Source organism: Leuciscus leuciscus (genome assembly GCF_965113295.1).
Source record: "Leuciscus leuciscus genome assembly, chromosome: 1".
NCBI lineage: Eukaryota > Metazoa > Chordata > Actinopteri > Cypriniformes > Leuciscidae > Leuciscus > Leuciscus leuciscus.
Window position 1 is genome coordinate 4,592,413 of NC_138725.1, and position 27,442 is coordinate 4,619,854.

At 38.7% G+C, this 27,442-nt stretch overlaps 1 protein-coding gene across 1 annotated transcript in view; it reads left to right on the plus strand.

The window, feature by feature from the left end:
- The window catches only part of LOC309494315 (uncharacterized protein), a 28,915-nt gene extending 2,171 nt beyond the window's left edge, over positions 1 to 26,744 (plus strand). The window contains exon 2 of the mRNA XM_082163594.1: positions 24,456 to 26,744. Coding sequence (XP_082019720.1) covers positions 24,461 to 26,218 — 1,758 coding nt within the window. The 5' untranslated portion in view covers positions 24,456 to 24,460 and the 3' untranslated portion in view covers positions 26,219 to 26,744. The remainder of the gene's footprint in view (positions 1 to 24,455) is intronic.
- The last annotated feature ends 698 nt before the right edge of the window (positions 26,745 to 27,442 follow it).

Here is a 27,442-nt window from a genome sequence, read left to right on the forward strand (position 1 = left end):
CAAATTGAAACGTTTAGTTGAAAAGGTCGCAAAATTATACCATTTATTCGAAGTCTGGAACCCCGACGGCAAGTTGAGGCTATTTATAGAATGTGTTTAGCGGGCAACTCACAGGCACCACGTTGGAGACCACAGCTATTCAAATATAATGTAAGCAAATTTAAAGGTGTTATAAGCGATCTCACGCGTTTTTTAGGCTAAAACATTTTTTTTCACATACCGCAAACATCTCCTCACTATCCGCTAGCTGCCTGTCCCCTGAACACACTGTAAAAAAACATGGTCTCTGCAGACAGCCCACGCTCCACAAACTGCAGCAAAAACAAACTGAGCAACAAACAGAGCGACCCGCACCACGAAACATAACAAACTGTTCCAGCCAATAACCGACAAGAATGATGTGGGGGTGGGGTTCGGGGGTTAGTGCGCGGATGAGGAGGAGGGAGGGTCTAGCTAGCCTCCGTTTTGTTTGATAATAATTCAAACATCAACAAAAGGGTTACGCCAACCGAGATCGCTTATAGCACCTTTAAAAGTGCAGCCTTATAAAATGTCAGTGGCTATAGGCCGACTCTTCTTCCTCAGTTGTTGTTTTTTACACGTAGCATAAGTGATCATATTAGTGCCCCTGCTGTTGGCTGTTAATACTGCTTTATTAGACTTTTTTTTTTTTTTTGTGCCGACAGCCACTTTTCCAGAACGCACAGATTGTCAATCCGTCCCTGGCGGCTGTCCCCATCTGCTGAGTAAGAGCATCTAAAACAGAAAATAAAATCACAATGCAAAAAAGTTTAAGTTAAACAGAACACATTTTTGAACACTTGGAACAAATTCAGTAGGCTATATGCCTATGATTTTTCAGTGATGGATATTTGTCCATGTGTTGTAGGCTAGCCTATCTTGTTTCCCCTACATTCAAAGCATTTTACAAAACTGCCCAATATGTTCATGGATGTATTCGAATTAAAGGGAGGCAAAAAGGATTAGCTTGCAGTGACATCTTTCTTAAGGACAATTTATGAAGCCATGTGACTCTAAAAAATCTCTAAAAAATTCATGTTTATTATTTTATTAGTTCAGAACTAATTGTTAACTCAACAAATTTAATATAAATAACTGGATACTTATAACTAATTAAATAGTAAATGTATTGATTAGAGTTACCATAGACAAAAGATTTTTCTGGTCGACTAACGTTAATCGCACATTTATATTAATTTCTGCTTAAATACTGGGTGCATGGAGCTCGAGCGCATGCATAAATCTCACCGCAAAAACAGGCTAATAATAATAAATTGGCTATGTCTTTAAAATTAACGAAGCATTTTAATTGTTTCTAAATGAAGTATGTGGGGCTAAGCATAACCACGCTTCCTCTTGACGCCAGGCCTGGTTGTCAGGCGCTGTAACAGTGCGCGCGCTTCCCCGCGCTCAATAAAAGGTGCATGTCAGAACAACGCCAATGAAATGTTTTCCTCAAAAGCAGATCTTGGAGAAGATCATCAAAAATCGTGATATCGCATAAGCACTAGTATAACACGACTGTTATCATTTCTGAAAACAAACACTGGAGTTACAAAACTGTAACCGCCCAATTGGGCTGCTTTGAATTTGATTGTGCGGGTAAAAAAGGGTTTGGGCGGGTGGACAAAATTTGGGCTGGTTTAGGGTCAGTTCGGCAGTTTTCAAACATCTACATTTTAATGTCTAATTGGTTAAAAACTAAACTAAAGTGTGCATGTACTCCATAAAATCAGTCATCATGACATTACTGTACACGCACGCAGAGTCAGCTGGCGTTGGTGTTGACATCACCGACGAGCACGCACTTTTCGATTCAGCGCGATAAGTTGTAGCAGCTGTATATTGTAAGTGATCGCTAATGCCAAAGTGACGATAGCCTACTATACAGTAAGTTGTATCTACAGTAAAGAGTGAGATAGTGAGCAACTCTAAAAACGTACACATGTGGTGGGAGATGACTCTATGGTGAATATAACTCTGAGAGGAGAGCATAGTTGAATGACTTGAATTGAAATCAAATATGGGACGACTCCTGTCCATGGTCATGTGCACACTAGGGCTGTGACGGTGGCAGTTTTTTACCACCGCGGTAGTAATGGACCCAAATACCGGCGGTGTTGCGGTTGTTGGGTGGGGGGTGTTTTGAAATAAATAAATTAAACAAAAACAAAGAAACAACAAACTAAAGCCTGTAAAGCATTGAAATAAATATCAGTAAATACTGGTAACTTACATAATATAATAAAGTTGAATCTATTTAAAAAAAAAAAAAAATTAAGAAAAAATTTCGGTTAATATTTCCACACAAAGGCGCGTGATATAGCCTACCGCTCTGCGCATTGAGAGGGATGTGGGACACAAGCAGGAAAGAGACCATCGATCTTTTCGAGACCATCATGTTTTCTACTTGTAAAAGGTATGAAGAGCGAATTTTATCTTCTACAAGGGCAAGGCATTTAGGCTGTTTGCGCGTTGCCAGAGAAAGCCAAACTAAAATCACCCGCGGTTGTGAAACGCGCTTTACAAAATGAACTTGACGCTTCTTACCAATTATCATGTCTAACAAGCACAAACTGTGTTAAAAAGAATTTGACTTATAAGTAAAAATGTAGGCTATCTGTCCTACAGCGTTTTTTCTACTTTAACACAGTAAAGAATACGAAAATAATCGACCTAAAAGCGAACAAAGGAAGAAACGTTTATAACGCGTCTTTGGGTGAGACGCGAGTGAAGATATGGGAAAAGAAAAAAGAGATTCATTCCATGCAGGGATGAGTCACGATTTTTGAATATTCGATTAGTTGATTTAATTATAGAATATCTAATGTTCTAATGTCTGTTGTGCGATCATTCTCTAAAATAAAATCTCCATGTTCTGGTGCTGATGCAGTGGTGATGCGTAACCGGAGGGTGACGCTGCCAATAACGCACATAACAGCTGTCACAAAGAACTGGCAAAAGTAATGATTATGAACGTGTCAAAGATAGCAAGGAGACATTTGAATTGTTTATTAATAAAGTTTTTTTTTTGTGTGTGTGTCAGTGTCGGGCTGCAAAGATGAAGTTGACGATGCTCACTCTTTGCAGTGAACGCGCCTAGAGAGAAATGCACACTTCATACGGAATACACAAGCATATGCTAGTCGGTTTATTTTCGTTTTGAATTGTTTTGTTTAAAAGTATATAATTCAAGCTTTCTATAAGAATAACTAATGGAATATTTTTAAATTCGCTAATAATCGGGTGACCAGATCGCAAACCAGAATTCAAAGCCGACAAAGCTTATGTTTATGGGCTCACGTAGGCTACAACTCTCTCATTCGTCATGAATTTAAACTTTTCCATGGCTGCGATATTACATTTAATTGCTAACCTATTATTTATTTTGTAAACAAAGCTTTGTGTGTCATAATATTAATGTTAAACAGCATTCATATACAAACATTTTTTTTAGGCGAACTACCGCCGGTACTACTCAGCCACCGCGGAGGCGTTTTACAACCGCGGTGGTGCGGTTGTCAAGTTTACCGGCACAGCCCTAGTGCACACTAGCCTAACCTGACATCTGCAACTTTTACACCATCCAGACTGCACTCTACTTGTCCTTGACAGCTGCTGAAAAAGGTTTGAATCAACGATGAATCCGTTTTGACTGCTAAATTCTGCGTTATGTTCTGCAATGTGTACTTCTGAGGGTTAAAGTCATCGGTTCATTTCTTGATTGCCGTTTTGACAGTGTACACCTGGACATTTGAGTCATATTGGCTAATTCTCCTTAATTATTGCCCTGTTTTGATCTGTTTTCCTGGAATTTTATTTTATTTTATTTTTTTATCATCGTTTATTTTGTTTTAAGGAGATACAAATTGTGCTTATATCAACTTTGAATGATGGTAATGAAATTATATCACATTATTTTGGCAGTTAAATTTTGGGCGTTTTTTTTCTTGTAGTGGGCGGGTTTTGGTGAGCTTTTGGGCTGGAAATCACCGTCCCAATCTGGCAACCCTGCAGCTGACTGTGCATGTGTGTGTGTGTGTGTGTACAGTAATGTAATGATGACTGATTTTATGGACTACTACATGCACACTTTAGTTTAGTTTTTTAACCAATTAGACTAAAATGTAGATGTTTGAAAACCGCCGAACTGACCCCAAACCAGCCCAAATTTTGTCCACCCTTTTTTACCCGCACAATCAAATTCAAAACCGCGCAATTGGGTGGTAACCCGCCCAATCTGGCAACACTCGCGCCGTCTCTCCCCTTCCCTCTCATTGAGAGTTTCAGTGTCGAGTCCTCTGAGGTGAGGAGAGCAGTTTACGGTATTTCTCATATTTACACAACCATCACACACACTTTATACAGTTTGATTAAGCGACAGGCTCATTTCTGTATTGTTTTCATCGATCACAGCGATACTTGTGCGTCTTTTCTGGCGTCTTCCTTCTGAAATAAACATTTAGTGCAGCAGCAGCGAGCATGAGGAGAATATGTTGAGTTCATTCAGACCTGAGCGATGTTGTGCTCGTTTGTGTGATTGTCTCGATGTTTGGAGTGAGAACTGTCACTGAATGTCAAGTTAAAGTTTGAGGTCTGTGAGGGGAATTGATGGGAAGCGATCTCAAGTGTTGCTGTTGCCGTTTTCATGTTTACCTTTATTTATTTGTCGACATTTATCTTTGGCAGATTACATTTACTTATTAAAATCGATGTAGACACTTTATATTGCCCCTGTATGAGTAATGAACGTGGGAAATATCAAATCTATACATGCATGGGAATATAGATAATGAAGTTTGACACTGGAAACACATTTTCTTCATTTTTAAGAGTTTTATGATCATTGTCAGTTTCTGTACAAATATGTAGGATAACATGTTAATGTAATTACTTTATTGCTATTAATAGTTATTATAAAGTCAAACTATATTTAGATACACATATTATGGTGTTGTAGTTATTTGCCTGAAGAGGTTATTTATTTAATTATTTTGTTTTCTTAGTGGTGATTATCACTTATTTTGGTGGTTATATTGTGAGAAATAACAGTATTGTCTTTCAGTAGAGCAGTTTTACAGGCTTTTGTCATGTATCCTGACTCAAATAATGTGTTTCTAATAGCAAAGTTCCTGTTTTCACCTCATTTATTATGCTGATGTCTTCAGATCTCCTGTAAATGGACACTTAAAGCTCATTTCATTGGTGTCAGCAGACTGAGGGGATTTGTTGGCTACTATACGTTTATTTCTCTTTATGCTTTTAACTGTTTCCTTACCATTATATTTGGAAGAATTTAAATTATTTACATTCTTTTCTATATTTCTAGATACCTGTATTTTAATGAAGAAGCAGAATAATGTTAGGATTAGTAATAAAAATAATGAAAAATAATGAATTGGCATCAGTTACTGTACGATAAATAGATAGACAGGCATAAATGCTTTGTGTCATTTATTATAAAAACAAACTCTGTAATTTATATTTTTTAATTTTGGCAGATCAGCTCCTCCCACTGTAATTCATCGTCAGTGAAGCCCCTCCCACGGCAGTCACATCATCAGTGAAGCTCCGCCCACAGTAATTCAGCAATAAATGCTGTAAATTCCCATCAGCTACAAGTGAAGACGTGGGGGTTGATTAAGGCACAACAAAATGGTTAAATATATCATATATTTTTATTGACACGTATACACATTTCCATTGTCAACACTTAGTGTTAGATAACTTAAAGGAACACGCCCACTTCTTGGGACTTTAGCTTATTCACCGTATCCCCCAGAGTTGGATAAGTCCATACATACCTTTTTCATCTCCGTGCGTGCTATAAGTCTGTCTGACGGACCCACCGCTAGCCTAGCTTAGCACAAAGACTGGATGTAAACGGCTACAGCTAGCATACTAATCCCAATAAGTGACAACATAAAGCCAACATTTTCCAACATGTTGCGATTTGTATAGTCACAGTGTGTACAAATAACAAGCAGTGGCGCCTCCAGAAATTTTTCATAGGGGTGGCCAGATGGGGCCACTTAAAATCTTGGGGTGGCACACCAAAACTTTAAACCATAATTTCAGAATTTTTTTTCTACTGTTGTAGTAAACCGGCCTGTAGTAAACTTTTAGAAAGACTTAAGGAAACTCCTACTGATATACTATATGATGGTTTATTGTGTTATATTTAATGTTACTAATGATATAATGTGCATAGACTAATAACAGTACAGTTAACATTTTGAGTTACACAACAATTCTGTTGTATTTTGCAATTATATTTGGCATAAGGTGTACATTTATTGCAAACAAAACAGTTACTGGGGAAAAGCAGATACAAATATATTATATTTATATATTAATGTCAAGAATTCAGAAGTGTATATATTTATATAGCCTACACTACAAATAAATAATATACAATTAAATTATGCTTATTTTAAATGTATTGAGCAGGCTAGATATAAAAATATAGGCTTTTAATAATCTTTCAGTGCGCAAAACCATGATAATATGAGACGCTTCAAAACAGAGCGCACAAAGCGCATATGCGCATCGCGGGTGCAGAATGATGTGCTCAAAGCAACATGGAGTCACAGTGTGCAGCGCTGCACTGAACAAGTGCGCATTTAAAAGTTCACGGCACAAAGCGAAGAAATGTCGAGCGCACAAATCCTAGTGTCTATCTGTCCAACAGTTTATTGATCATTTGTTTCACAGTTTTAAATTCCAGTTATTGTGCGTTTGATGCCGATTCATAGTCCTTGTGATGTGTGTGATCTAACAAGCACACGGTAGTGAGTCGTTTAAAAACAGCAACAAACTCCAACAAAATAAAGTAATTTTATGCAAAGCCACAGCCTTTTATATACAGATGATGCATTATAATGTGAATATATCATATTGGAGAGAGTTTTACCGTGCATCCAACCAGAAGAGGCGCGCGCGCTGTTTGAATACTGAATGGAGAATGATTGACAGCCACAGAGGAGGGAATACGAGTTTCCGTAAACTTTAATGATGTAAATAGACTTCTGTCCGTCACATTAAGCTATGGAATGACTTCAGATGACTTTGTCACCCAAACTGACGCGGTAGTCTTCTTCGTCTTCTTTCTTAACTTCTTTTGAAATTGTTGACCGACGGTCACGCGCTGAGCTGTTGCTGTCTGAGCGCGCAACAGCGGCATGGACGGAGGGGCGGGGAAGTACTGGCTACTGTGTGCGATCGAAGGTCCAGAGCGGCTTGCCTGCCTGGCTGTGCATTAGGGATGAAATGCATAGGCTAACTGATGCTACTAAAATTTATACTGGCCAGCGGGGTGGCCAGGAGTCGGCCAGGGGTGGCCACGGCCACCCCTGGCCACCCCCTGGTGGCGCCATTGATAACAAGGTCACATGAGACACAGCCATTTTTTAAACGTTTAAATACTGGGAACTATTTTCTCAGAAGATGAAGCACTGCTACTTGGGCGGAGTGATTAGCGCAGCACCCGAGAAGCCATTGTCCCTGGAAACCTGTAAAAAGTGTTGTGAGAAACAAAGTTTCTGAGTGGGTAGGACATAACTACAGACATTGCATATTTTTCCAATTTACCTGGATTTTCCTGAAGACAAGAATTCAGTTTTTTTCTACTTCATGGACTGAACTGTTTCCTTTTTGATGAACATTCTTATTTCTTATTTTTGCAATTGAGACAACAACTGTTGAATCTGAAATTGAAATATTGAGGTTGAGATTTAGAAATTTTGATTGTGTTTTCCTGGTATGTCATTTAATTGAAATACTGTATATTTCTGTCATTTAATTGTTTTATTTAATTAAATTTCTATAATTATTCCAACAAAGAGCAAAAATATACTTACCTTTTATTTAATTAATTGCAGTCCAGTAGTCTGAGATATTTATTCATTTGAATTTATTATTAATATAAATTTTGCTAGTTTTACTTTTTTCTGAGTCTGGTACAGTATATAATGTTATTTTATGTTTGGCCTCAATAAATTATTTTGTAATATGACTAAAATGCACAATAGACTCGATTTCAATATATGAGAGATACTCATTTTGTATTGAATGCTATTTATTCCATATCTATTCTAGATTATATGAAACATTATTAATCTAATGTAAAGACAACAAACACAATTTAGTGTATAAAAACAAAAAATCACAGGACAGGTTTCACTTTTGAAGGCTGGCTTCATTTATTATCAAAACAAAAATAAATCACAGATTAGGTGCGGGCGAGGGTGAACCTCGCGCCGGGCTGTACAGCGCGGGCTCGCCAGGCAGCGACCAGTCGAGGCCGAGGCCTTATACGGCCTACGCTGTCCTCGTCAGCGTCCTCACCGTTAGGTCCACCAAACCTACCTCCTGGAGCAAATTGTGAAACTCCTGAAACCCTCCGGAGGGTCTGGTGGACCCGAGTACAGCGACGATGTCCCCTACACAGCTGTTTCTGCTCTCCAGAGCATATACGAGCGGTGACTCTCCCGATTAATGCTAATGCTTGATAAACATCTAAAAAAGATGGCCGCCACGGGTTTAGAAACTTTCGCCTCCGGATTTCGCCTCTGACGCGTAAATTTCGCTTCAAACTTTTGTTTTTACGCGTGTCAATTTTGCTCTTGACACGCGAATTAACACAAAGTGGTCAAGCGTCAAACTAGACGCGGCAGGCGCGAATTTGACGCGCTATTCGCGTCCGGTGTGAACGCACAGTTAGGCCTACGTCTCTTTACATTAAAGGTCCCATGACATGCTACTTTTTGTAGGCTTTAATATAGGCCTTAGTGGTCCCTAGTACTGTATCTGAAATCTCTTTCCAAAAATTTAGCCTCGGTGCAGAATTATAGCCACTACAAGCCAGTCCCAGAATGAGCTTCCTTCAGATGGGCCGTTTCGGTGTCTGTAGCTTTAAATACTAATAAGGAGGAGAAAGGCGGCACAAGGTGGAGGGTGGGTGTGGCCTTGACCATCTTGCGCAACGGTACCGTGGCGTGCATGTTTACGTTGGATATATTGCAATGGCACAAAGACACGCAGTCTTTCAAGCATTTCAGTTTGACCCAGAATCTGATCCGGATGGAGAAGCAACGGATGAAGAAGTTGCAACTCAGCGGCTCCAGCAGGACGTTTCCGAATGGTTAGTTTAAAATATTATGTCTGGATACGGTACTTTATTCGGATGGTTTACAGTTATTATCATGTAGCTCACGCTAACCTACTGTTGCCTTTTCATGAGAGATCTGTAACGTCTGTATTTATCTTATTACAATTACATCAAGCTCTGCGATCTTGAAATGCGGAAATCGCACGCGCCATATAACCAACAGGAAAACGGTTATCCAAATAACAAAGAAGTGTACAACACTCGCGTTACAGTGTGTGTATTCACACACATAAACTGCATAGCTGCATAGCTAATGTTACAGCCACATTCTACGTGTAACAATCTAGGTAACCATAAACAGTAAAGCAACACACTTATATATCATTAGTTGACTTACACTTGTCCGAGGTGTGTAGCTGAGCCAAAGAGAGTGATCCAGACTTTAGTTTCAGATGTTCAGCAAGCCCAGCTCTGTATTGACCCTTCGGTGTTCATTTGTACATCCAATTATTGAGCAATTGTTATGCTTCGCTCGCTCAAAAGCCATGATATCTCTCGTGGACAAACTAAAATCGCGCGCGTGCGCGTTCCTACTTCCTATCGCATTTTCTCATGGGCGGAAAATATTCTCTGGGCGGGCAAAGCAGAGACAGGGGAGGTAACATTTCCTCCTTATGACGTCATAAAGAGGAGATTCAAGATCAGCGCGTATGAGCCTCCATTTTCTCAAAGGCAGAGAAAGATAGCAAAAGCTCGATTTACACCGATTGAAATTTCTAGAAACTTGGGGACCATATACAGGCTAGGGGAACTCATATTAATGTTAAAAAACCTCAGAAAGTGAAATTTTCATGTCATGGGACCTTTAATAATCATAATAATGTCTTGTGTTTATCAATCATTTTACGTTTTATATACAGTGAGGAAAATAAGTATTTGAACACCCTGCTATTTTGCAAGTTCTCCCACTTGGAAATCATGGAGGGGTCTGAAATTGTCATCGTAGGTGCATGTCCACTGTGAGAGACATAATCTAAAAAAAAATATCCAGAAATCACAATATATGATTTTTTAACTATTTATTTGTATGATACAGCTGCAAATAAGTATTTGAACACCTGTCTATCAGCTAGAATTCTGACCCTCAAAGACCTGTTAGTCTGCCTTTAAAATGTCCACCTCCACTCCATTTATTATCCTAAATTAGATGCACCTGTTTGAGGTCGTTAGCTGCATAAAGACACCGGTCCACCCCATACAATCAGTAAGAATCCAACTACTAACATGGCCAAGACCAAAGAGCTGTCCAAACACACTAGAGACAAAATTGTACACCTCCACAAGGCTGGAAAGGGCTACGGGGAAATTGCCAAGCAGCTTGGTGAAAAAAGGTCCACTGTTGGAGCAATCATTAGAAAATGGAAGAAGCTAAACATGACTGTCAATCTCCCTCGGACTGGGGCTCCATGCAAGATCTCACCTCGTGGGGTCTCAATGATCCTAAGAAAGGTGAGAAATCAGCCCAGAACTACACGGGAGGAGCTGGTCAATGACCTGAAAAGAGCTGGGACCACCGTTTCCAAGGTTACTGTTGGTAATACACTAAGACGTCATGGTTTGAAATCATGCATGGCACGGAAGGTTCCCCTGCTTAAACCAGCACATGTCAAGGCCCGTCTTAAGTTTGCCAATGACCATTTGGATGATCCAGAGGAGTCATGGGAGAAAGTCATGTGGTCAGATGAGACCAAAATAGAACTTTTTGGTCATAATTCCACTAAACGTGTTTGGAGGAAGAAGAATGATGAGTACCATCCCAAGAACACCATCCCTACTGTGAAGCATGGGGGTGGTAGCATCATGCTTTGGGGGTGTTTTTCTGCACATGGGACAGGGCGACTGCACTGTATTAAGGAGAGGATGACCGGGGCCATGTATTGCGAGATTTTGGGGAACAACCTCCTTCCCTCAGTTAGAGGATTGAAGATGGGTCGAGGCTGGGTCTTCCAACATGACAATGACCCAAAGCACACAGCCAGGATAACCAAGGAGTGGTTCTGTAAGAAGCATATCAAGGTTCTGGCGTGGCCTAGCCAGTCTCCAGACCTAAACCCAATAGAGAATCTTTGGAGGGAGCTCAAACTCTGTGTTTCTCAGCGACAGCCCAGAAACCTGACTGATCTAGAGAAGATCTGTGTGGAGGAGTGGGCCAAAATCCCTCCTGCAGTGTGTGCAAACCTGGTGAAAAACTACAGGAAACATTTGACCTCTGTAATTGCAAACAAAGGCTACTGTACCAAATTTTAACATTGCTTTTCTCAGGTGTTCAAATACTTATTTGCAGCTGTATCATACAAATAAATAGTTAAAAAATCATACATAGTGATTTCTAGATTTTTTTTTTTAGATTATGTCTCTCACAGTGGACATGCACCTACGATGACAATTTCAGACCCCTCCATGATTTCTAAGTGGGAGAACTTGCAAAATAGCAGGGTGTTCAAATACTTATTTTCCTCACTGTATATACACACTCACCTAAAGGATTATTAGGAACACCATACTAATACTGTGTTTGACCCCCTTTCACCTTCAGAACTGCCTTAATTCTACGTGGCATTGATTCAACAAGGTGCTGAAAGCATTCTTTAGAAATGTTGGCCCATATTGATAGGATAGCATCTTGCAGTTGATAGAGATTTGTGGGATGCACATCCAGGGCACGAAGCTCCCGTTCCACCACATCCCAAAGATGCTCTATTGGGTTGAGATCTGGTGACTGTGGGGGCCATTTTAGTACAGTGAACTCATTGTCATGTTCAAGAAACCAATTTGAAATGATTCGAGCTTTGTGACATGGTGCATTATCCTGCTGGAAGTAGCCATCAGAGGATGGGTACATGGTGGTCATAAAGGGATGGACATGGTCAGAAACAATGCTCAGGTAGGCCGTGGCATTTAAACGATGCCTAATTGGCACTAAGGGGCCTAAAGTGTGCCAAGAAAACATCCCCCACACCATTACACCACCAGGTGGCCAGCCTGCACAGTGGTAACAAGGCATGATGGATCCATGTTCTCATTCTGTTTACGCCAAATTGTGACTTTACCATCTGAATGTCTCAACAGAAATCGAGACTCAATCAAGGACTCTGATGAAGATGTAACTTTACATCGAAACGTTAGTCATTCATTGTTATGCACCTTAAATAAATATTTTAATCAGTAGACTAAATCTGTGCTGCACCGGCGATTCCTTTTGTCCAGAAATTGAGACTCATCAGACCAGGAAACATTTTTCCAGTCTTCAACTGTCCAATTTTGGTGAGCTTGTGTAAATTGTAGCCTCTTTTTCCTATTTGTAGTGGAGATGAGTGGTACCTGGTGGGGTCTTCTGCTGTTGTAGCCCATCCGCCTCAAGGTTGTGCGTGTTGTGGCTTCACAAATGCTTTGCTGCATACCTCGGTTGTAAGGAGTGGTTATTTCAGTCAAAGTTGCTCTTCTATCAGCTTGAATCAGTCGGCCCATTCTCCTCTGACCTGTAGCATCAACAAGGCATTTTCGCCCACAGGACTGCCACATTCTGGATGTTTTTCCCTTTTCACATCATTCTCTGTAAACCCTAGAAATGGTTGTGCGTGAAAATCCCAGTAACTGAGCAGATTGTGAAATACTCAGACCGGCCCCTCTGGCACCAACAACCATGCCACGCTCAAAATTGCTTAAATCACCTTTCTTTCCCATTCTGACATTCAGTTTGGAGTTCAGGAGATTGTCTTGACCAGGACCACACCCCTAAATGCATTGAAGCAACTGCCATGTGATTGGTTGATTATATAATTTCATTAATGAGAAATTGAACAGGTGTTCCTAATAATCCTTTAGGTGAGTGTGTGTATATATATATATATATATATATATATATATATATATTAGGGATGCACCGACTGGGAAATTCTGGGCCGATACCGATGTTTAACATAACAACTTGGCCGATGGCCGATGCCGATGTTTTTTCTTTTTGTTATTTATTCCTTCTTTTGTGCCACGGAAACATACAAGCCTTTCGGCTCTTGATCACACTATCCTAGAATGAGCACAAATTCAATCAGACCAATTTATGAAACAAAAAAAACCTTTAATGTCACTTTCTGGTTGACACCTTATTTATAAGTTATTTTCCAGTTGTTATGAGGAGCAATATGAGAGAGAAATTTGGTAATCATTGTCTGACCCAACAAAAAAAACATAATATTCATTTTATTTTTCGTGTTCGCATTTATGAGGGAAAAAACACGGGTGAATGTTCATACCAAAATATTAAATTTTAAGCGCGCACGCGCTCTTCTGCGAGAGAGAGAGAGAGAGAGAGACTATTCAGAGCGGTCAAGCTTCCCCGTACTTTTTGACAAGCGTCCTTGACAGGGAGGCCAGAGCTTCTTTGCAGCTCAAGTCGGCGGCGGTGTGTACAGTTAACGCAGTTAACGCCGATCTGTTGACGGCGCTGAGGGAAAAGCTCCCGCCACTGGAAGAAGTGGTCGCCACCCATTTGTGTCCTCCTGCGCACCCATCAAAGCGGTGCAGAACGTCTTCAGCACTCGCGGATCGTGCATACTCCGCCGCTTCTTCTGCTACACACCATGGTCGTTCTTTTCTCGAGAAATACATATATATATATATATATATATATATATATGTATTATGAATATGACAACAATCCCATAAATAGATCACACTGTCAAGTCAAGTCAAGTTTATTTGTATAGCGCTTTTCACAATACAGATTGTATCAAAGCAGCTTCACAGTATTAAACTAAAATAATACAACAAAGTTTGTTTCAAGAGGAATTTATTGATTGATAAAATTAAATTAAATATCCCCAAAATATCCCCAACTGAGCAAGCCAAAGGCAACAGTGGCAAGGAACCGAAAAACTTCATCAAGTGACCTAATGGTGTCCTAAAACTCCATCAGGTGACCTAATGGAGAAAAAAAAACCTTGGGAGAACCCAGGCTCAGTCGGGGGCCAGTTCTCCTCTGGCATTTATGAGCTAGAGGCCGGATTGTAGTTTGAACTGTAGGATTATATGAATGCCTGGCTGAAGAGATGCGACTTTAATCTAGTTTTAAACTGGGAGAGCGAGTCTGAGCAACGAACAGTATCAGGAAGACTATTCCAGAGTTTTGGAGCCAAATGTGAGAATGCTCTCCCTCCTTTGGTGGTTCTGGATATCCTAGGTATGACCAAAAGCCTTGAATTTAGTGATCTTAAAGAGCGCGATGGATTATAGGGTGATAAAAGATCCGTTAAATAGACTGGAGCTAAGCCGTTTAGGGCTTTATAGGTCAGTAGCAATACCTTGTAATTAATACGGAACTTTATAGGTAACCAATGCAGTGATGATAAAATCGGTGTTATATGATCATATTTTCTTGATCTAGTAAGAGATCAAGAGATCACTGTCAGAGAGTTTGGGAATACTAACACATAATTTATACTAGGGCTGTCAGTTAAACATGTTGTTAACGCAAACCCATTTTAACGGCGTACATTTTTTTTTTATTGCGCGATTAACGCCTAGCAAACTTTGTAGTGTTTTTTTTCACATTCTTTTGCAACAACTAGTAAAGTTAGTAAAACTACAACACCACACTGGATCTAGCTAGACCGGAAACAAAGCAACAGGCGCCGCACACACTTGTTTGAGTTTGCGAGCCGGCCAAAGAGTGGACGAGAAGCCGCGTCTAGGACAACTTGTATCGCACATCGGACTTTCTCAGTTTATGGCCAGCAATAAAAACGCTGAATGGCGCTGCCAGTGTGTGTACACTCATAGAGAATAATGTGTGTTTTTAAGAGAGAATTTTAAATACGAGGCGCTGCGCTTCCCGTCCAGTGGCGACCCCCTTTTAACGTTACGTTTTGAGTGGATGAATGATGAGCGCGAGACGCCAAAATGGATGCCAATAAAATTATGAAACAAAAAGTTTAATTTTAAAAAAGTGGCCAAATGGTTCAATTGATAAGACCAAAGTGATCTTTGTGTTTTGTCATTGTGAATTGAGCTACCATCGCAGCACGTCCAGTCTGAAATTCCTAGATCTTGAGAAAACAAGAACTTTTGTTTTACGACCCATCCGAGGTAATTCACAGCGGGAGGTGCTGCTCGGTCTGTAGTCTCCCATGGAGTTATGACTTTATGGCACCTTAGAGACACGCGCGTGAAGCATAAAAAAGGAAAAAGAAAACACCCATCGGACCCCGGGAGGGGAAGCGCAGCACAGCGTGACACTCCACACCAACACACGGGCATTTCATGCCAACCAGGGACCTTTTAGATAAAATTACCTTTAAATGCATTAAATGTATCTCTCTTTATTCTTAGATGTCTTCACATGTCATATTGGAGTAGCTATAATGTTTATTGTGTGTAAATCAAACTTTATATGCTCGTAATTATGAACAATCCTGTACAGTGAGGAAAATAAGTATTTGAACACCCTGCTATTTTGCAAGTTCTCCCACTTGGAAATCATGGAGGGTCTGAAATTGTCATCGTAGGTGCATGTCCACTGTGAGAGACATAATCTAAAAAAAAAAAATCCAGAAATCACAATATATGATTTTTTAACTATTTATTTGTATGATACAGCTGCAAATAAGTATTTGAACACCTGTCTATCAGCTAGAATTCTGACCCTCAAAGACCTGTTAGTCTGCCTTTAAAATGTCCACCTCCACTCCATTTATTATCCTAAATTAGATGCACCTGTTTGAGGTCGTTAGCTGCATAAAGACACCTGTCCACCCCATACAATCAGTAAGAATCCAACTACTAACATGGCCAAGACCAAAGAGCTGTCCAAAGACACAAGAGACAAAATTGTACACCTCCACAAGGCTGGAAAGGGCTACGGGGAAATTGCCTAGCAGCTTGGTGAAAAAAGGTCCACTGTTGGAGCAATCATTAGAAAATGGAAGAAGCTAAACATGACTGTCAATCTCCCTCGGACTGGGGCTCCATGCAGGATCTCACCTCGTGGGGTCTCAATGATCATAAGAAAGGTGAGAAATCAGCCCAGAACTACACGGGAGGAGCTGGTCAATGACCTGAAAAGAGCTGGGACCACCGTTTCCAAGGTTACTGTTGGTAATACACTAAGACGTCATGGTTTGAAATCATGCATGGCACGGAAGGTTCCCCTGCTTAAACCAGCACATGTCAAGGCCCATCTTAAGTTTGCCAATGACCATTTGGATGATCCAGAGGAGTCATGGGAGAAAGTCATGTGGTCAGATGAGACCAAAATATAACTTTTTGGTCATAATTCCACTAAACGTGTTTGGAGGAAGAAGAATGATGAGTACCATCCCAAGAACACCATCCCTACTGTGAAGCATGGGGGTGGTAGCATCATGCTTTGGGGATGTTTTTCTGCACATGGGACAGGGCGACTGCACTGTATTAAGGAGAGGATGACCGGGGCCATGTATTGCGAGATTTTGGGGAACAACCTCCTTCCCTCAGTTAGAGCATTGAAGATGGGTCGAGGCTGGGTCTTCCAACATGACAATGACCCGAAGCACACAGCCAGGATAACCATGGAGTGACTCTGTAAGAAGCATATCAAGGTTCTGGCGTGGCCTAGCCAATCTCCAGACCTAAACCCAATAGAGAATCTTTGGAGGGAGCTCAAACTCCGTGTTTCTCAGCGACAGCCCAGAAACCTGACTGATCTAGAGAAGATCTGTGTGGAGGAGTGGGCCAAAATCCCTCCTGCAGTGTGTGCAAACCTGGTGAAAAACTACAGGAAACGTTTGACCTCTGTAATTGCAAACAAAGGCTACTGTACCAAATATTAACATTGATTTTCTCAGGTGTTCAAATACTTATTTGCAGCTGTATCATACAAATAAATCGTTAAAAAATCATACATTGTGATTTCTGGATTTTTTTTTTTAGATTATATCTCTCACAGTGGACATGCACCTACGATGACAATTTCAGACCCCTCCATGATTTCTAAGTGGGAGAACTTGCAAAATAGCAGGGTGTTCAAATACTTATTTTCCTCACTGTATCTCTGTATTCCTGACTTGCTAAATTATAGTTTAACCTGTTAACCGTTGCCAGTGCGCGGGCGCACTGAAGCATTTTTTTTTTAACATATAGTTCAAAGTTACTAGCAGATTTAATGTTATACCTTGACAAACTATACATCATTAAAAAGATATAAGACTCAAGTTTCAGTATTTGACCACTATTGTATTCTGAGAAACGTATAGCGACAGTTATTTCTTAATTTGTGTCAGGAGTTATGAAATGAAAAAATGAGTCGATACCTTTAACCCTCTGAGGTCGACAAACGCGCCCACGCGTTTTGCTGGATTTTTTTCAGTTCAGTTCAAAAGAAATTAATTTTGCTCTGTTGACTTTGATATTACAAGCAAGTTTCATACATCAATCGATTCTGTTAAATGTGTATTATTTTTGTGTATACTCACAATAAAAACAAAGTGTTGTGCTTTTTGCCAAATAAAGAAAAATAAACGTGATGCGAGTTCTGCCTTCTCTCTGTCAGTGAAGACCATTCTGAAACGCGTCCGAAAATGAACAATAACTCAACGAATACTGAGTCAAACAGGCATACAGTCACACAGGCATGAAGCTTGAATTCTCTTCTTTTAAATGAGGTAATTTATATATATAAAAAATATTCTCATCTTGTGAAATCTGTGTTAAAAGAGAGCGATTCCAGTCGAGCTCATTAGAGCTCATTCAAAGGTAATGTGACTCCGCCCACGGAGAGCGCGCGCTATTCAAACGCAAATTACTGAGGCAAACCTGTGAACGCCCCCATATCAGCTCGAGAAAACACAAGTTTAATCATATCATTGTAGCCTACGTGTTTACACCATCTGGCAGCGCTGTGAGGAATAATAATAACGGAAAATCTACCTCAGAGTGCGGGTATTGCAGGAGAGAGGATCCGAATATGTAGTAAGTTTTTTTTCCTTCTCAAGTTAATCGCGTTTCTGTGAATGAATGAACGGCAGCCGCAGAGATGCCCGCTGTTTATCACAGCTCGCAAAAAGACAGTTTAAATTTAAATTGCGTCTCTGTGTGAATGAATGATGATGTTTTAGCAAACTGTATTGCTATACTGAGATGAGTAAACTGAAAATTAACATTTATATGCCCTAATATTTCATAAAAACAACGTTACAGTCAGGCGTTTCTGTTTGTGAATGAATGTTTCGGTTTTAGCAAACTGTATTGCTATACTGAGTAAAAATCGACTGAAATGTTGAAATAAAATGTATTTGTATAAGCAACGTATTAAACTGCAAATTAACATTTATATTTCTTATAATAAAAACGAAAGACCTATGTTACAGACATATGAAAGACAACATTTCGTTGATTAGTTTTGGATAGATTATACATTTTTACTGTAAAATATCTGCCAACTCAAATAAGCCAATATTTGTTTGCCAATATTTGCTCATGTTAAATATAGTATGTTTTGTAAAAAATAATCAAATAATCAATCAAATCCTTAACTTTGAAATATGTATGATAAAATGTATACTTTAGTTTTTACAAAGAAAGATTACACTTGAATTGTTGTTGTAATTGTAACCTTTTTAATAAAAAAATATATTTACAAGGTAGATGTAAACAAACTATTAAAAGGTAATAAGGTAATAAGCCTTTTCTTTAAATAATTTTTATTGTGTTTTATTAGTGACAAATTTGGGGAGAGGATAAATATTCCAAAACTGAAAATACAGTATGAGAATTAACTGCACAATTACTAGACATGTTTTCCTTGGATATTATAGGCCAAATTGCAAGCACACTATGTGGAAAAATAAAAAATAATTGAGATGCTTCCAACTGTTGCTCTTGCATTCTTGTGGCTCAGTGACTCACCTGAATGAAAGGGTCATTAAGTATGCAGGCCCCATTGTCTCCTCAGGTGTGAACCACTAAATATGCATGATCGTTGACGCCCACTCCGCATATTGCCTTTCCAAACAGAAAGTGCTTTGCAAAATTCAAATCAATGTATTGTGTTATGTGAATGATAAGGGCAGGATGATTTTCACATCATTTTGAAGAAAAAACACTAGGCAATGACATCTATTAGACAAAAGTCTTATTGGCACATATTTAGTATGTGGGTAGATGACAAATAAGGGTGAAACAGCATTTTTTAAAACAAAGTTCTAAATTGCTTAAGAATTGTATGAATTTGTAAAGTACAAATACTGTTGTTTTTGAAACTGTTAGAGGTTAGCAGATTTTTTTTCTCATTATGTAATTTATTAAGCTTTTCTCACAGCTCCAGGCAAAATATGTCCTGCGGTGTGACATGACATTACTATAAAATTCAAATATTGAAATATTATTAATTTCAAATACAAATCAGGTATGTTTTATGTTTAACAAGTATTCTTAAAGAATGATCATTAAAATTCTGCATATATTTTTTTTTCACAGCTGTTTTTCGATTATATTCTTTGCTTGTGCCATCTTTTACCACTCACTCCAGTGGAAATATTGTTTAAAATGAGAAAAAATATTTGAAAATGTTTATTATTTTTTTATATAGTTATATTATGCAATGTTTTCAAATGCATATAATTATTTAAGCTAGTTAACATAGTAAAAGTCGTTTAATTGTGTTTGAAGTGATGTCACACCACAGGACATCCCGTCACACCACAGGACAAAATGAGACACTGCATGAACATTTATGGTGAAATTTATTGAATACTTTTGTAACAAACAAATTCATTTGCATCTATATTTGAACATTAATGAAAATCCACCATATCAGTACAATCTTATTACTTAGTGAATGAATTTGAACTAAAAACATAGTGAACAAGACATACTGAATAATTAACATTTTGGAGGTGTCAGATCAGACCCAGTCATAAAGACCATTCATTTCTATTTTTAACTTAAAAGACTAAACAAATATCTTGTTTCTCAGGGGAAAGTCATTAAAATTATGCTAAAATAATTAAAAGCATGTTAAAATCATCAATTCAGCTCTTTGAACAAAGATTCCAGTGAACAAGAGAAATCTGACTTCATCATTTCCCTGTACCTCCTTGTCCTTTCTTTACTCATGCCTAAAAACTGACAAATCACTTTAAAAACAATGATCAGTGACTGTTAACATACACATACAACAAACAAATGAAGACAGATATATATATTTATGCTTAATATATGTATAATATAGGTATATTATGTATAATGAAGACAGATATATATTTATGTTTAATATATGTATAATATAGGTATATTATATATAATATTTACAATATTTGTTTAATATATATATAGAGACAGAGATATATTTATATTTATGTTTAATATTGCAAACATAACAGACGAGAATCTAGCTAGACATCTGATTTAATTATGTCACACTACAGGACGGGCTGTCACACCACAGGACTTTTTCACCTTTGCAGCCATTTTGAGTAATTGCTATACAAGACTGACCTTGGGCATTACAGTAACTGAATAAGTTCATTGTTTTAAACCTGAATATGATTCTTTTTTAAAAATATTTTTATTTTTTCTCGAACTAGATCAGTCTAGATCAGTCACACCACAGGACTATCAAAAATGGACACCTTCATGGTCTGACAGAAATGATAAAATATATCAAATTAATAAGAGATTAACACTCACATTTTAACCTCCTTAGCACATCCAAACATCTGGGGGACTTCCTGGTAGGGGGCTTGACTAAAGGACCCCTATGGCTGTCCATGTAACTGCCAGTACAAAAATCTAATATCCTATGTCACACTGCAGGACAGCATTTGTGTTTCAAAACTAAATGTACTGTAAATATTATTTTAGTACTTTTTAGCATTTTGAAAACTTAAGTTAAGTAAGTAAATGCATACAAAAAAATGCCAAGGCATTTATTAGCTGCTCCAAGCATACCTGCTTTATTTTACTAATATTTACATTTGATGAGTCATCAATGTTACAGTCACACCGCAGGACATTTTGCTATTCACCTTGAAATATGAACAACACCAAATAAATTTTACGTCCCAAAATCATAATATTTAAATAAAATGATGTTCTATGCCCCACTGGCATGTGTTGTTTTAATTGAGAAATGCAGTTCAATAAACATTTACACTTGATTACAGAAAAAACATGCGTCACGTCATCTGCCCATGTGTTTTATGGCCTTATTTCAGAAACTTTAGTTTTTAGTTTTTTCAATAACCACGCATAAACATTATTCTCTCAAAAATGCAGACATGTACATTCTTGTTGCTCACATATTATGGTAGCCCTGTTTGTGCTAAATAGTGTGTAATTTTTTTTTGCCATTAATATGTTTATAAGCAACTGAAAAAAGCACAAATGTCAGGGCATGTCAGAACATCTCAAGGACCCCAAAAACCCCTCAGACCTCAGAGGGTTAATATGAATTATGCGCGTCAGCCGCTTTCATTCATAAAAAAACTCCCGTGCTGTCGTCATGACAGCGATTCACAAAACAACGTCCTTCAGGGCTTTTAGCTCAAAAATTTGCAGATTTGGAGAAATATTGATATAGGTTTACATCATGGGGTGAACTTTGAGAAAAGAAATTAGGGACTGAAACCCGATGAATAGCCTGTGAATAGCCAGTCGTTAGTAACTATAATGCAGACAAAAGAAATGCATATTTAGAGCCATAACCAGGCTGGAGAAGTGTGAATGTGTGCAGGGGGAGACTGAGACTGAATGGGGATCGTTTGCACCACAAAACAATAGAGACAATATACTGGATAGATGGTTAGAAGATGACAATAAACATCAGTTGCATTTTAGAGTCAAATCAAAATAAAGTCATTTGACATGGTCTTGGAAAAACATTTAACTAAATACAGAGTTTTGGACTTATTATCTTCAGATTTGAAACATAAAATGTTTAGACATGTGGCTTTAGCTGTAGTGCATTTCTAGATTGCTACAGTGCCAACTTCAATTTTATTTTCATGAGGATGTTTCATAAAAATTAATTTCTAATAACTTCACAAAACTTTGAAGCTATTTATAACAATTTTTTTCATTTTGACAATAATTCTACATTTACAATAAACTGCCAGGTGCCAGCTTTCAAATGAGATCATACCTGTGCTTTTAGTACAAAGGGTTCATGAACTGTATCTGTTTCAGTTTGGGTATGTCATTTCTGGGGATTTTTCAAAAGTGGGGTTGCAGCTTAACAGGTTAAGATGTCCTTCGATTCGTAAAAACCCGACCGTGTCAAATCTCGACGACAAATTACAAAAAGAGGCATAATTTCAGAAGTACCATCTTTCTGAGTATAAATGTTCAATTTTGTCACCCCCGTAAATCAGACTGGGGGGGGCTGTACTGATCAGACAAAGAAAGTTTTTCCTGCCTGAGTTTCTCACAAGTGATTGGTTCATTCGCGTGAGATAGGTGCGACCCACCTTGCCCATAAAGACAAGACAAGACCCTTTGCTCTTTGCATTCCACCAGAGAGAGAAAGGGACCCTCCCATCTTTACTACAAGACTCCGCAAGACTCTCCGTTTTGTTTTCTCTAATTTCTTTTTCATCTTAGTCTTTTCTTTAGTACCGTCTGCTTTTTGACTTCGTTCAGTGTCTTTACGAGCTAAACGAACTTAAGTCTAATCATCTTTTGGCAAAGTTTACATTCTTGTTAACCGTCGAGTTCTCGCATCACCTACACCTACCATCCTTCGGATGAGACGTTAAACCGAGGTCCTGACTCTCTCTGGTCATTAAAAATCCCAGGATGCCCTTCGAAAAAGAGTAGGGGTGTTTTGCCCCTTGGCCTCTGTCCATCATGGCCTCCTAATCATCCTCATATACTGATTGGCTTCATCACTGTCTCCTCTCCACCAGTAACCTGGTGTGTGGTGGGCGTTCTGGCGCAATATGGCTGCCGTCGCATCATCCAGGTGGATGCTGCACATTGGTGGTGGTTGAGGAGATTCCCCCCTTCTATGTAAAGCGCTTTGAGGTCTCAGATAAAGCGCTATATAAATGTAACGAATTATTATCATTATTATTACTCCTGAAAGGACTCCGGGAAGCTGCGCCGACGGACAATTCAAATTCAGCTATACACAAGAGCCAGATCCAAAAGCAAGTACTATCTTATATCGCACTCAAAAACTGCTGTTTAAGGTTGTCTAGGCTATTCCCTTTACGGGATTATCCAACTACTTGGTGTCTCTTACAAAGTTAACTGTTTGAAAATTGTCACTCTGAGATTTTCTCTCTCTCTCTCTCTCTCTCTCTCTCTCTCTCTCCCTCATTAATTGTTCGTTATTCGTTTAACTTGTTCTTAATTGTAATATTGTATTTGCTATACACTCATATTTACTCCGTGTGAATTGTAGTTATGTATTCCTTAGTTTGTTTTTATTAAACCTCATAATCTCCTTGAATCTGCTCTATTGCTCATCAACTGGAAGTCACTGAGAACGCATGATCTAAGCTACAAAGCTTTACTTTTCTGTTACTATTTCAGTAACCTTAAATTGTATAAACACAGGAAAGATCAATCTTCAAGGCCAGAGGATTGATCCTCCTGTACGTTTATAACCAGGGTGAGTTTTGTTGAGTTTGATAAGGAAATCTTGCATACAGTTCGAGGGACGAACAGATTGTTTAGATAACTGAGATTAATTCTTACAAAGGTTACCCTGACAATTAATCAAATTTTCCCTCTTTGGGTAATTTAATTTAGGTAGACTATAAACAAATAATATTAATAAACTCATGAATATCCCTTTCATATGAGTTAATTATTTCCCCAAAGTGATTTTTGCTACTAGTGAATCATAAATCAAAGAAGAAATTTCTGAGAAATATGTTACCTAGGTGACAAAGATCACTCGTTGCTTTGTGTAAGTTTCAGTACGAAACAGCGCGGGGGAGCTGCACCTGTTATGATTTTCCGATGGTAAAAACAAATTATATGTTGTTGTATTACTTAGCAATATATAGTTTTTGACCAGCGAATATGCGCAAATGTGCATTGTTTTTTCCCTCATTAAAACGTTTCAAAGATAATAATTGAAAGATAAATTTACCTTGTTCATGGAAAGTTTCAAGGACATATAATCAATTATAAAAAGGCATCAAATGATCATATTTTATAACAGTTGTCTAATTTCTACTATTACATCAGGGCTTACTTTCATGTCTGTCATTTTATATTTCTCTCTTTGAATTATTTTGATGTACTGAAAATTAAATGTGATAATTTCTTTCTTTCCTGTCAGACCCGATGAAAGTGATGGAGGAGAGTGAAGAACTGAGTGAAGTGAAGGAGGAGAGAGAAGAACTGAGTGAAGTGAAGGAGGAGAGAGAAGAACTGAGTGAATTGAAGGAGGAGAGAGAAGAACTGAGTGAAGTGAAGGAGGAGAGTGAAGAACTGAGTGAAGTGAAGGAGGAGAGTGAAGAACTGATAGAAGTGAAGAAGGAGAGTGAAGAACTGAGTGAAGTGAAGGAGGAGAGTGAAGAACTGATAGAAGTGAAGGAGGAGAGTGAAGAACTGAGTGAAGTGAAGGAGGAGAGAGAAGAACTGAGTGAAGTGAAGGAGGAGAGAGAAGAACTGAGTGAAGTGAAGGAGGAGAGTGAAGAACTGATAGTAGTGAAGGAGAGTGAAGAACTGAGTGAAGTGAAGGAGGAGAGTGAAGAACTGAGTGAAGTGAAGGAGGAGAGAGAAGAACTGAGTGAAGTGAAGGAGGAGAGTGAAGAACTGATAGTAGTGAAGGAGAGTGAAGAACTGAGTGAAGTGAAGGAGGAGAGTGAAGAACTGATAGAAGTGAAGGAGGAGAGAGAAGAACTGAGTGAAGTGAAGGAGGAGAGAGAAGAACTGAGTGAAGTGAAGGAGGAGAGTGAAGAACTGATAGTAGTGAAGGAGAGTGAAGAACTGAGTGAAGTGAAGGAGGAGAGTGAAGAACTGATAGAAGTGAAGGAGGAGAGTGAAGAACTGAGTGAAGTGGAGGAGGAACATCATGTCAAACCTGGGGGAAAACCTTTGAGTTGCTCAAAGACTAAAAAGACATTTTTAAAGAAAAGAAGAGCCCAGAAATCTTTCACCTGCACTCAGTGTGGAAAGAGTTTCACAACCAAACAACGTCTTGATGTTCACATGAGGATCCACACTGGAGAGAAGCCGTTCACATGTGACCAATGCGGCAAAAAATTTCTCTGTGTATCAAACCTGAAGACACACCTGACAGTTCATACGAAGGAGAAGCCACATTCATGTTCTGTGTGTGGAAAGAGTTTTTCACGGCTGCAATATTTACACACACATCAGAAAATTCACACTGGTGTGAGAGAGTACATGTGCTTTGAGTGTGAGAAGACTTTCACTACAGCGAGCAATTTAAAACTGCACCAGAGAATTCACACTGGAGAAAAACCTTACATGTGTTCACACTGTGACAAGAGATTCAGTCTTTCATTATCTCTGAAAACACATGAGAGAATTCACACTGGAGAAAAACCTTACAAGTGTTCACACTGTGACAAGAGATTCAATCAATCAACACCTCTGGAAACACATGAGAGAATTCACACCGGAGAAAAACCTTACAAGTGTTCACACTGTGACAACAGATTCAAACACTTAGCAGGTCTGAAAACACATGAGAGGAACCACACAGGAGAGAAGCCTTACAAGTGTTCACACTGTGACAAGAGATTCAGTCAGTCAACATCTCTGAGATCACATGAGATGATCCACACTGGAGAAAAACCTTACAAGTGTTCACACTGTGACAAGAGATTCAATCAGCCAGCAAATCTGAAAACACATGAAAAGACACACACTGGAGAAAAACCTTACAAGTGTTCACACTGTGACAAGAGATTCAGTCGGTCAGGAAATCTGAAAGCACATGAGATGATCCACACTGGAGAGAAGCCGCACACGTGTGATCAGTGCAGGAAGAGTTTCTCTATTAAAAATAAGCTGAAGCGACACATGAAGATCCATGCAGGGGAGAAACCACATCACCACATGCATCGTTAAAATAATCCAACAGACTACAGTGGCTCAACCCTAAGTTTATCAAGCGACGAGAATACTAGCTATTTGTGTTCATCAAGTGATGAGAATACCCCGACGTAATATTTACATATGATTTGACAGTTTACTTGAATGAATACCTAAAATATAAAATGAGTGCAATATGCCTGACCCCTACATGAACACTTTTGGTTTTGTGACTAAGTCATTCTCTTCAAATGTTATTGAAGTTATAAACGTGAATGCCAATAATCTTATGTAACTGTATAGACGGTCCCTAAATTTGCGAACGTCAAAATTTATGCCAGTTAATCTTCAAAAGCCCAAGACCAAGAACCAGTCAGGGGAGGCAAATCAGAAAATTCAACTGAAAATAAATACTGGTTTAGAAAATATTAAGCACGATTTCCAAAATCTTGTGCAATGCCACATGCTCTAATATAGATGGTATTAAATTTGTGTATTTTGCATGGATTAGACAACACAGTTCTGTTCCAATAAATAAAATAAAAAAATCACACAGACGTTATTTAGTAATTAAACATTATTTTATTTACTTTTTACATACTTTATTTTCAACACAAAATTAAAATTAAATGTGTGTGTGTAAACCTTCTCAGCATGAAATGTGTCTGTTCCTGTGGGTTAACTGCACCATCACTTGTGTTATGCTCTGCTCCAGGGCCGCGGGAAGAGGTTTTAGGTTGGGGTGCTGATTTTTTTTTTTTTGGGGGGGGGGGGGGGGGATAGGGGCGTCACCACTTTTGAATAAGAAACAATATCAAGACTATAAAACTCCTCAAAAAACGCGCACACACTCAAACCACCTGCCTGCACATTACATTTTTGACTTTATTGATTCTGCTTTTATTCCGGAGTCCCTTTTATTGTATTGCTCCGTTGTCGCATATCAGTCACAAAATGCGCCACGGGGAAGAAAAAAACATCTATAGCCTAAGTCGCACTGGACTAAGTCGCACTGGACTAAGACTAAGCGCTCTAAAGCGGCACTAAAATAATGTTTTAAAACTTTCACAGAGACCTCAAACTGAAAGCACAAAGCCTGTCTTTAAATTTAATTTCGTTTTGTATTAATTGTATCTTAATTTTAATCGATGTTATTGTTTCATCAACAAATTGTCTGGATTTAATAAGAAGTAGCCTAAATATAGGCTATTAGAAAATAAATAATCAGGATACGGAGGCGCTGGCGAACCTGGAGCTCGT